Source organism: Sander lucioperca, chromosome 8 (genome assembly GCF_008315115.2).
Source record: "Sander lucioperca isolate FBNREF2018 chromosome 8, SLUC_FBN_1.2, whole genome shotgun sequence".
NCBI lineage: Eukaryota > Metazoa > Chordata > Actinopteri > Perciformes > Percidae > Sander > Sander lucioperca.
The window spans coordinates 3,490,119-3,502,127 of record NC_050180.1 but is presented as its reverse complement, the minus strand read 5'-3'; the positions used below and the strand labels follow the sequence as shown (position 1 = coordinate 3,502,127).

The following is a 12,009-nucleotide window of genomic DNA, read 5'->3' as shown; positions in this document are numbered from 1 at the left end:
GAGGCAGAGACCCGTTCATTCCTATAAAAGTTGCTCAGTGGCAGATGAAGCCATCATGAAATAATGACCTGGATGATCACAGAGCAGCGCACTCAAGACCTCCGCTGGCCGAGCCGGCTCCTTCCATAAGTGAAGTAGTCAAAGTAAAAAAGTCACAGCCATCCACCCTGACTTCCTACCACACACACATACTTCATGTACAATTCATCACAATGTACATCCTTACATTCATATACCCTCATACACATTCTCATGTTTTCTCAAGTCAATTTTGGCCTAGGCAGCTTCTCATTAATTGTAAATCTTAGACATCTATTTAGATCTCGGCTCAGCAGCATTCAGTGGATTTATTTCGGCTACGTCAACACATGTAATCAATTTAAACACACTCACTGACATTCTGTTAAAACACGTTGTGACTACGCAGATTTTTAAAAACTACATTCTGCAGCTGCACCACGATCCTGCGTGCTCAGAAATATAAACATATAATCTCCAATGTTATAGGGGTTATGTTCCATCAGTGCGACCAATCACATAATGACTGATACAGATAATTATTTATTGATCCTACGTGTCTAAAGCTTTGTACTGATTTTTACTGTTTAAACTGATTGTGTGCAATGGAACTGCTCTAACCAACTGACAGCTGTCTGTGCACAGAGTCCCAGTGGTTTATAAAAAGGACATGCAGAGGTGTAATTCTGAGCTGAGGGTGACTGGATGCTGTGTCATATTTGGATGTGTGGGCAAAAACTGCTGTTCAAAGAAACTGACTGACAGCGCATAAAAGCATAACTCTAGAAAGTCCTGAGTAACAAACTAATATCCAATTAGGATTTTGATTGTGATAAACAATAAACCTCCACTTATTAATGCACTTTGATACGGACTGAACCAATTAGGAAATAAAACAGCATCTGGCTCCGACAGAGAGAAACTCAAGGTTTGTTGAAGCGAGCAGGTTAGGTCTTACAGAGTAACAGACCCCGAGTTTAAGTTACCTCTCCTTCTGGAACTGAAAACCCAGAGTTTCCCTCTTAACAAACTCTGAGTTTTCACTAGGGATGCACCGAATCCAGATTTTTGGGGTTCGGCCAACTACTGAATCCACTGGTTAAGATTCTGCCGAATCCGAAACCGAATACCGAATCCTACTCACATCCTCAGTCTATTAACACAGTAAACACATTAATGAAGTAAACAACGTCCACAGCCTCTACCATAGTTAAATGTAACAACTTAATGTTGAATTCACACGCCCTTTTCACATCGTAGGAAAGCACATCGCTATCGCCAGATTAAAATTTTCCCTAACCAGTGTATGATGAAGGCATGTTGGGTGGGTGAAATTAGAAAGCTAACGTTAGCTAACGAGCAGCAGCCAGCCGTTCCCTCTGTAGGGAGACTCATTTGCCGAGAGAACCGCTGACAGCCCGGGAGAGGTTAACGCCAGTTTTTTAGCTGTGACTGTCCTTCCTTTGCCGTACTTGAAGTTGCTGCATTTTGGCTGCTGTCTGTAGATTCCTTCATGCACAACTTGTATTCTTTCAGATGTTTCATACCAAATGTTGTAACAGCTGTGATGTTGTGTAGTGTTTAGGGTCCTCGCCACCACGAGACAAATCAGCATTGTAAATTGAACATGTAGCTGGACTTGAATGGCCTTCTTTTGACTGAAAGTTCTGCCAAACAACATTTTCTCTGCTCACAAGTTCCATTTTCTCTTTCTCACAGCCTACTGCATTGAACGCTCCACCTACGTAAACACCTTCCCGTAATCAACGGTGCCGTCATTACGTCGGCCAGCGTAGCGCACGTAGTGCAAGCGTAGGGTTCGGTTCGGTGGAAAAGAATTTTACGGTTCGGCAGAAACAGAACCCCGTCAAAAAGCCCAATATTTGGCTGAAGCCGAATCCTGGATTCGGTGCATCCCTAGTTTTCACTAAAGCCAACTCTGGAATACAGCCCCTGTGTGAGAGGCTTCCTAAGACTTGTTTATAAATCAAAGTGTTCTTACACAGGTGGCATGTTCCTCATCTGCGTAGTCAAAGCTGTCGACTTTCTGCTTGAAGGAGTCCAGGATCTCACCGTGTCGTGCCATGTCTGTAGCCAGGATCAGTGTGATGGTTCCCTAAAACACAGCAAAAGGGAAACTCATCAATACACACACATACACCACATACACAGACACAGACACAGACACAGACACAGACACACACACACACACACACACACACACACGTTTTCCCCTGAGCAGCGTGGACAGTGCTGGATTTTCTGTTGATGTAGTTTGAGTTATATAGTTGGCACTCACAGAAATAAAAATGAATCCATTTTATTACTATGGTGGCACTCTTTACTTGTCCTTTCAGATTCCCCTTCCCACTTTAGTTTTTCCCTAAATCAGCTTTACACTTTCTACTACTAAATCATCTTAGTGTACACTGTCTGAAAGTATCAAGTCTTTGTCTTTTTCATGGCACCATTCCACAACACGCTGTGTCCATACACCCTTACTACACTTGATATAACATTAATCAGTATAGCCCAGTCCATACTGGACTTTTGAGGCCAATACTGATATTGATATTTGGGAATTTAGGAATACTGATAACAATAATCAATATTACTTTTAGTTTTTTTTAAGTAGCATTTTAGGCCTTAATTAGATAGGACAGTTTTAGACATGAAAGGGGAGAGAGAGGGGGAATGACATGCAGCAAAGGGCCGCAGGTCGGAATCAAACTCTCGACAGCTGCGTCGAGGACTAAGCCTCTGTATATGGGCGCACGCTCTACCAGGTGAGCTACCCAGGCGCCCAAACAAACAATGTTTAAAACAGATCCCCTACCTGTCGTATCTGTTTGAAGGCCTCAGGGTCAAAGTTGGAGAAGATGTTGCAGTCGGGCTGAGATAAGATCTGGAAGGCCACAGCACAGTGGTGGTTCTCCAGAGGGGAGATGTCGTTGTAGCGAACTGACAGCTCTGTTCTGGCATTGATCTGGTACCTGGAAGAGAGAGAGAGAGAGAGAGAGCGAGAGAGAGAGAGAATGGGTAGATCGAAAAAGATGCAAGCTATAAGATGTACTTTGAAAGTATTTCTCATGTCACAGAAACCACTGAGTCTGTGGTTTGGATGTTATTATCATACAATCTGTGACGTGTTGGTGTTTTTGTTCCAGTGCTCTCATCCCTGGCTTTCTGCAGCTTTGTGCGCCGCTGTTGCCTGGAAAAGGCAGCAGTGTCTGTGTCGCCAGGGACCACCGGTAATAACCTTTTTGGTTCATTAAATGGACCTGAATTCACGATTATGTAGGATATCACTACAGACATTCCTGTAATCTTATGCTGCATTGTCTGCAGTATTAGTGTATTATGTATCATTATCAGCTGGAGCGTGTAGAGCGTGCTTGATTGATTGCTTGTGACTGTTTACAGAACGTTACTGTTCAGCGGTGTGGATGCTCACATCGTTATAATTATGGTTATACAGTAGTTATAGTTATGGTTATAGTTATTGTTCTTGGTGTGGACCGCCATTAAGTCTGGTCTTAATCCATATTTTTCCTAAATGCCAGCTAATCCCATTAAAAGACCAAAACCGTGTGTGTTTGTCCTTCTCTCAATACTTTCTACCTTATGTCTCTGGTTACTATGCTGAAGACATACAGCTTTGGGTGTGTGTGTGCGTGTGTGCGTGCGTGCGTGTGTTTGTGTCTTACGTGTTGTTGAATCCGGGGTGATCAAGATCGTGACACACAGCAGCTGTCATGAGAATCAAAACGTCGACCTGAGTGAACTTCTCCTAAAAAATGAACACAGAAATCCAGACGTCTGTATATTTATCATCCATATGTGCAATAATATCTTCCCCCCTCAAATTGCCACATAGACTCTATGTGTGTGTGTGTGCGTGTGTGTGTGTGTGTGTGTGTGTGTGTGTCTGTCATCCCTAACAACAGAGGGAGACTCTGAGAAGAATAAGCTCCTCTTTTCCTTTTTTCTTTTCTTTCTTATTTCTTTTTTTTTCAGACAGGCGTCTCCCCTTCACTACACCCCCGCCCTCCTCCTCATCCTCTCATTCTTTCTCGCCTGAGCTTTCCCAATCCCCTGATGTCTTCTCTCCACAGCTCAGCTTGTTCCCTCCAGCTGTCCCATCACAACTGCAGCATGACTGCATGTATCGCTTTTAAATACATGCATTCAAATCTGACTTGACTTGAACTCTTTAAAGGAAAAGTCCACCCTAAACAAATAAGGAGCTTCAGATGATAATAAAGTGACGATGATGCAACAAAGCAATACAGCGGTGCATCTCATAACACAACCATTCTGCAGGCAGCCATGGCACTGAAGCTGCTTATGGAATATCTTTAAGTACAAACAGAGGATTCAGAAGTTTGGGGCTTGACTTAAAACACAAGGTGATCAGAGAGCAGGCTCTTTTAAAAGCATTAGCGCTGCAGTGAGAATCAAACCCCAAATCACACTTTATCCAGTCTATGAGCCTTCATACACATTCTGCTCAGCAGAAATAAGACTAGTGTGAAAATATAAAGTATTACCCCAGCAGGGAATACCATTACTTAACTGTATTTCCACAGTACATAAGCAGAAGTCAAATTAAGAACAACATATCTATTTATAGGACAGTGTTGGTTGTGGATGGAGAGATTGGAATCTTACAGGAGAATTGACTGAGTTCATCAAATCTACAAATAAATCTTACCAAAAGGTAATATAATTACTTAAAAAGGACTGCTAAAAAAATACTAAACTTTTGGGAAATATGCTTATTCACACTGTTGTTTTTTTCCCATTTCCACTCTTTACACTAACCTAAGCAGGTGGATCTTTTTATCTAACGCTTGGCCAGAAATCGACTAAATAATAATAATAATACATTTTATTCATATAGTGCTTTTCAAAGTACTCAAATACACTTTACAGTAAAACCATGGTAAGTACCATACAAGCAGGTGAAGCAATAAAACAACACAACACATAAAACAAGCCCTTTAAACAAGTTAAATGATCAAACCAGCAGCTAGGACACCAAGCGTATTTTCCTAAATGTCTAACTATTCCTTACGAGGGCTACTCCAATGGTTTAGTATTACATTTCCGTGAAGTTAGAGGACATTACACACTTTATACAACTGTTTTCACAGGCTGGGTGGGACTCCTCGTGATGAGTAAGTTCAACTTTGCCATAGAAACTTGGTGGTGAATGCCCCTTTAAGTCCCAGGTCTTTATGAGCAATGTACAAAGTCCAGATGCTGACTATTAAAACGTCATAACATTAAATACAACATCTGGATCTTTCAATGCTGTGTTACAGTGTGTTTTACTAACTGGGACCAACGTATAGGGGCGCAGGGTAGCTCACCTGGTAGAGCGTCAGCCCCATGTACAGAGGCTCAGTCCTTGTAGCAGCGGCCGCAAGTTCAATTCCAACCTGTGAACCTTTGCTGCATGTCACTCCCCCTCTCTATCCCCCTTAGCTGTCCTATGTAACAAACGCCTAAAATGCCAAAATATATATATATATATATATATATATATATATATATATATATATATATATATATATAAAGGGTGTATGGTCATGCAAGGCCTTCATCAGTAGTTTCTATTAATGCCTGATTTTACCAGGTCAAAACCTGAAACTTTGCTTTCAAGTCTCAAGTCAAGTCCTTATTGACGCGAGCCTCGAGTCTCACAGCAGTCAAGTCTCTAAGAAGCAGATTACCTGTAGGTTGCAGAGGCAGATCATGCTGTACATCATCTGGGTGACGCAGAAACAGTGGCGGAAGTTGTGGAAGGGGTTATTCTTGTAGTTGTCATGAATACAAAGCTACATAGAGAGAGATACAGACAAACAGACAGGAGGTTTGAGATCTTTGAGCTTAAGGGCATCAAACGGAAGAATAAGAATAAATTTCATTTGTATAGCCCTTTTATAGGTACTCAAAGGCACTTTACATGGTAATAAAACAAAAAAAAACAGAAACAGTGAAAAGCAATAACAGTATATGTTATTTTATATATAAAAACAACTACAACAATAAAAATGACGACGTGGGAGATCAGCAAAGAGCAGAAAGTATTTCGAGACATTGTTCTGTTCGGGAAAAGGCCCATTCAATGGGGATGTTGTTGGTTGGTGTCTATGTGAATATGCACATGTACTGGGTCCAAGTCTCACCAGCCATCTCTTGAGTGTGATAGGGTTGATGCTGAAGTCTTTGACCAAGCCCAGGTCATGGTACATATGTTCCAGACAGCTGAGCATCTGGAAGAACAAAGGGACGTATCAGTGATATCAGTCTGTATACAGTGAGAAATGGAGATATGATGAGATAAGTTGTTTTGTCTTATTTAATCCTTTGACCTTTACAGTAAATAAAACATTATTTATGAACTCTGAACCTTATACCATAAGGGCCAAACCCTGTTTGATACTGTAGTTTAGTTTCTTTAGTTGATAATATAATACAGTGCCTGACAAAAGTCTTGTCGCTTATCTAAGTTGTAGGAACAACAAATAATAACTTGACTTGTAGTTGATCAATTGGAATCAGAAATGGCTTATATGAAAGGCAAAGGCTTCTGGATTATGCTTATTATACCAAAATAAAGTTTTGTATCATTCATTGAGTTTTATCATTGAATTAGGACAGAAAGGTCAGATTTGGCTTGGACAAAAGTCTTGTCGCATACAAAAATACCATAATGTACGGTAGAAATTATACTTTATTGTGAATACACAAACATGCTACAATAACATCAGAGCATACGTAAAGTCATGGTGCCTTGGGAAAAAGAAAATGAGCTTGGAGGACTACATCCATACGTCTCGGCAATGACTCAAATAACGTATTGATGAAGTCATCTGGAATAGCAAAGAAAGCAGTCTTGCAGGACTCCCAGAGTTCTTCAAGATTCGTTGGTTTCATCTTCCAAGTCTCCTCCTTCATCTTACCCCAGACATGCTCAATAATGTTCATGTCTGGTGACTGGGCTGGCCAATCCTGGAGCACCTTGACCTTCTTCGCTTTCAGGAACTTTGATGTGGAGGCTGAAGTATGACAAGGAGCGCCATCCTGCTGAAGAATTTGCCCTCTCTTGTGGTTTGGAATGTAATGGGCAGCAATAATTTGTTGATACTTCAGGCTGTTGATGTTGCCATCCACTCTGCAGATCTCTCGCACACCCCCATACTGCATGTAACCCCAAACCATGATTTTTCCTCCACCAAACTTGACTGTTTCCTGGGTGAATCTTGGGTCCATGCGGGTTCCAACAGGTCTTCTGTAGTATTTGCAGCAATTGGGATGCAGTTCAATGGATGATTCATCAGAAAAATCAACCTTCTGCCACTTTTCCATTGTCCATCCTTTCACCAAGCTGTGGGCCTTTGCAAATGCAACACACTTTATTAGTTGTCTTCTGTTTAATGCTGGTTTGTGAGCACTAATTCGGTCATGGAGACCACTGCGTGAGAGAATTCGACAAACTGTTGTTATAGATACAGGGGTTTCTGGTGGCCAGCCCAGAAAAAGGGCTGGCCCTGGACTGTCGAAGCAACGGTCCTCTCGAACAGTTGTCTTACGGGGTCTGCCTGACCTGGACTTGTCATGAACTTCACCAGTTTCTTCAAATCTTTTTCTTATCCTTTCCACTTGACGTTTGGATACATTGAAGATGTCTGCCACCTCAGCAGCAGACTTGGTCTTCAGGCTCTTGATGATCAGCACTTTGGTCTGTGGTTGAATCTTTGGCATGTTGTGAGAGGTCAGGTTGCACTTCACATGAAGGTCTGGTGTGCTGGAGTTCTTTTTATACACACCCAGGAATGTGTTAATTACAGTATTTGTCACAGGTGAAACTCTAATCTGTGATTGGTGGAATCATATAAAGACACGACAAGACTTTTGTCCAAGCCAAATCTGACCTTTCTGTCCTAATTCAATGATAAAACTCAATGAATGATACAAAACTTTATTTTGGTATAATAAGCATAATCCAGAAGCCTTTGTCTTTCATATAAACCATTTCTGATTCCAATTGATCAACTATAAGTCAAGTTATTATTTGTTGTTCCTACAACTTAGATAAGCGACAAGACTTTTGTCAGGCACTGTAGATCCAAGTCAGATTTAGGTTTGGGATAGTCTGCATCAACAAATCGGTGCCACCGGATGTTCAGCTGGATGTCCCTCACCTTCAGCTTCCTTCAGAACCTCTGAGCTAGCAAGCTACATGCTAAAAATGGCACATTTTGAAGAAAATTAAGATTGTACAACAAGGCAGCCCTGCTTGGCTCTTTCGGGGAATGATTGTAAAGATTTAAAAAGAATATGTTTAAGCCATTTCCTCTCTAACTGGGATGTTTTGGGAGCGATTGGCAGGGGTTTGTGTGGACAAAGTACACACGGCGATACACTGGTATCTGGTATCACTGGTATGGTTTAACCATGTATCAGCTAATTTAAATAGCTCACGTTACTGTATTGTGTGAACAGTTAACTTCATTTAATGTAGCGTTTTCTTTTGCGGGGTGCAAATGTTCCACCAAAGAGCCACCGTCGCCCAAGACGATTGTGATTGGTTTAAAGAAATGCAAACAACCCAGAGCGGTTCCTATCCCATAATGTATGGGTGGTGTGGCCAGACCTTATCCCATAGCGATGGTAATGCGAGACTAGGTTTAGGATAAGCAAAAATATTAAGGCCATAATCTTAAATCCGGATGTCCTCTTGACCTAATTCAATTGGCCTAATGCTTTCCTTTGGAGGTTTCCCAACCACATTCAACTGGTGGAGTGTATCCTCTAGCAATGTCACTGTCACTAGCATAATGCATCTGGATTTCCGACCCAACTGTCGGTGGCGGTGTTGCATTGTGGGCGCTATTTTATGAGGTGCACCTGTGTTACACAAGTCAAAATGTCAGCCATTAGAAAAGTTGGTCTCTATCTCCAACTTTTGTTCTGTCAGTTTAGGCAAGGTAATGTCAGGCAGCTAACACTTTAAAAACCTTTTTTACCTCCTACTTTAAGCAAAGGCTTTTGGCCCTTAATGACATTATAATATGGAACAATTAGGAAATTATAAAAAAGAATATTCACTGATTGATAATTTATAACTTCCTCATCAGTTGATTCATCAGTAACAGTTATTAAACTGCCTTTGATTGAAAAACATAAACAGTGGATTAATCAGGGGATGAGTCTCACCTCATTAGGTTCCCACTGCCAAGCATCGAAAGTAGGCAATCTAAGAGCTTCTACTGTCTCCTTAGAGAGATGGTACTACACACACACACACACACACACACACACACACACACACACACACACACACACACACACACACACACCACACACACACACACAAAGGGCAGCGGGACAGGAAGGGAGACAGGAGGCACATGGAGAGAAGAGTAGAGAGGGGAATTGTAGGTGAGACGGGTTCAGCAAGCTGGTCAGTCTTACCTCGTTGTCCTCCCATAGCCAGACGTCGAAGGCAGGTTTTTTGAGGGCGTCTATGGTCTGTTGTGACAGCATGTACTGCAGGCAACAGAGCTGGCATTTAACCCTGTCTGCCTTCACCTGGCTCAGGGTCACACCTTTACACACCACTATACACACCTACTGTAATGTTCAGGCATATAACCTAATATCATCCCCACTATTTAACTTTATTTGCTAAATTCTTGCTGGACTGTTTAGTTATTGAATATGCAACAAATATGACTAGCAGCCATACTGAAGGAAGCTCTAGCTGTCAACAGGTGAATGTTTCTAAAATACAACTTCTGCCAATGTGCAAACATTTTATGGATTCACTGGTGTCCGGAGTGGAGATGAGATGATGATTATCTCACAGTGACCTATCGTACTGCACTGACTGTTTTCTGGGAACAGACCTAGACTAAACCTGATAAACATCGATAAAACTGGCCAATAACATTTTCACAAGTGTCACATGGACCCACTTGTTTGAGACTAAACATTTGTTCTATCTGGTTCCTGGAACCACAATAGAGGCGTGGTATTTCTTAGAACACCTGCCATCAGCAGACTCACCTGGCTAACAAAAACATAGTGGACTGAACAGTGTTGGGTAGAGACTTTCTAGGAAGAGCTTACCTTTGGGTAGGAGGGCACGTCTCTGCGAGGAGTCAGCTTCTTATTGTCTTCCAGGAAGTTACTGAAAACAATTAAAAAAAAAATTAGGCATTAACTATTGATTATTTTCATTATGGAGTAATCTGTAGATTTATTTTTTGATTAATCGATTTGCATTTTGATGGAACTAGAGAATGTTTGGTATGGAACCCCAAAGTGTTCAACATTAAATAAATAAAACATATATTTATATAAATAAATAATGATATGATTGAATTGTGTAAAATACATACATGAAACAATCATTTGAGAAATATTTAAGAAATTATCAAAACTCAACTCATTTTCATAATAACAGTACACAGACACAGAAGCTAACTCATTTGATTTATTTAGCTTATTAAAGCTAACTGTGGGTAACTTTTTTTTTAATCACAGAAGGCTTGTATCACGTAAATGTGCCAACAGTTTTGTTGTCATTACTTAGAATTCCTTATGGGGAAGACAGAAACTACGCACTATAGCTTTAAGTCTGCACATGCTAACTAACTAGAGTGGGTTGTGAGCTTCATATATTGTTCAGTATTAACATGAAGAGACAGCAGCACCTAATATTTAGATTCACCTTTGAATATATATATATATATGAGATATACATCCCTGTCAAGAGCAAAAAGAAAAACAGTCTTTCTCTATGGTTGCTCAAGCCAACAGCTAGCACTGCTAATAGTGCGTTCCATTTACCTCGGAACTCGGAAGCCGAAGCTGGGAATGACATCACACCCATGTTGAATGCGTTCCATTTACCAGTCAGATTTTCATTGTTTTCATTAGCTCTAGCCAGGTTAGCCATTGTTAGCAATGCCAGTTATCAACGCATTACGCTGTTTTTTGTGCATTCAAACAGTGTAACGACATTGTTCAGAGATGCGTGTACGAATGATTTAGTGAGACACAAATAACACAGACGTGTTTATAACTGTATGTTACTACAGCTTTCACAACTGTTGATGCATGGAGCAGCCATGTTGGATTTTGAGCTCGGGGTACTCATGGTTGCCCGAGTTCCGAGCTCGGAAATCCGAGGTCAGGGGGCGTGTTTCCAGCTTTGACCTCGGAAAATCTGAGTTCAGAGTACAAATGGAACGCACTATAACACTGGCTCTTCACTTTGATGCTGAGTAATAATCCAAGCTCACAAACTGGCCTATCTAGTTAGCATGCCTTGTTGGCTTAAAAGCTAAAGCGGTTTTGTTACTGTGCCTTTGTACTGGATTTATTCAGTAAGCAGCCTCTAGAATTACTTTGGCATTGTTGTTGCTCTAGCTAACAGGAGCTAACTGGCTAACTTTGGTAGCAGTTGTTAAGCTTGCTAGCTCTAGCTTAAGAGCGAGGGGGACTGTGATTGGCAAAAGGTTGAGAGGGTGGTACTGTTGACAGTGACAGTATAAAATAAAATGTGTTACCTTGAAAAGTCCCATTATCAAAAAAAAGTGTCATTGGGAAAACAAATACAAATGTCTCTCCTGAAGGAAAAATGACGTCCAATAAAATTCAGTTATTGTGAAAATGAATGAGCAAATAACATTTCACAATAATGAGTTCAGTTGTTAGTTTATTTATATATTTTACACAATTTTTGATTATGATTATTATTATTATTTACTTATTTAATATTGAACATTTTGGGGGTACATAGTTTAGAAGAACTCTTGCTAATAATTTACTTAAATTGCTGCAACTGCTCTTGGGGGAATTGTTGGGTCTCTGTAAATTATAGAGCGTGGTCTAAACCTACTCTATCTGTAAAGTGTCCGGAGATTATGAGTGTTATGATTTGAGACTATAAATAAAATTGAATTTAAGTTA

At 40.7% G+C, this 12,009-nt stretch overlaps 1 protein-coding gene across 3 annotated transcripts in view; it reads right to left on the bottom strand.

Annotated features, from left to right (window-relative positions):
* Positions 1-12,009, bottom strand: part of pde9a (phosphodiesterase 9A) — a 59,217-nt gene that overhangs the window by 4,617 nt on the left and 42,591 nt on the right. For 2 of the 3 annotated variants that reach the window (XR_004103413.2, XM_031289673.2), the window contains exons 8-14: positions 10,162-10,222; positions 9,247-9,321; positions 6,213-6,299; positions 5,757-5,861; positions 3,726-3,808; positions 2,855-3,011; positions 2,021-2,134 (exon numbers count right to left, since the gene is read on the bottom strand). Coding sequence is in view for 2 of the 3 variants with exons in the window: in XM_031289673.2 (XP_031145533.1) it covers positions 2,021-2,134; positions 2,855-3,011; positions 3,726-3,808; positions 5,757-5,861; positions 6,213-6,299; positions 9,247-9,321; positions 10,162-10,222 (682 nt within the window). In the remaining variant the exon portion in view is untranslated. Of the gene's footprint in view, positions 1-2,020; positions 2,135-2,854; positions 3,012-3,725; positions 3,809-5,756; positions 5,862-6,212; positions 6,300-9,246; positions 9,322-9,504; positions 9,580-10,161; positions 10,223-12,009 lie in introns of all 3 variants that reach the window. The other variant, XM_031289674.2, reaches the window with a different exon arrangement.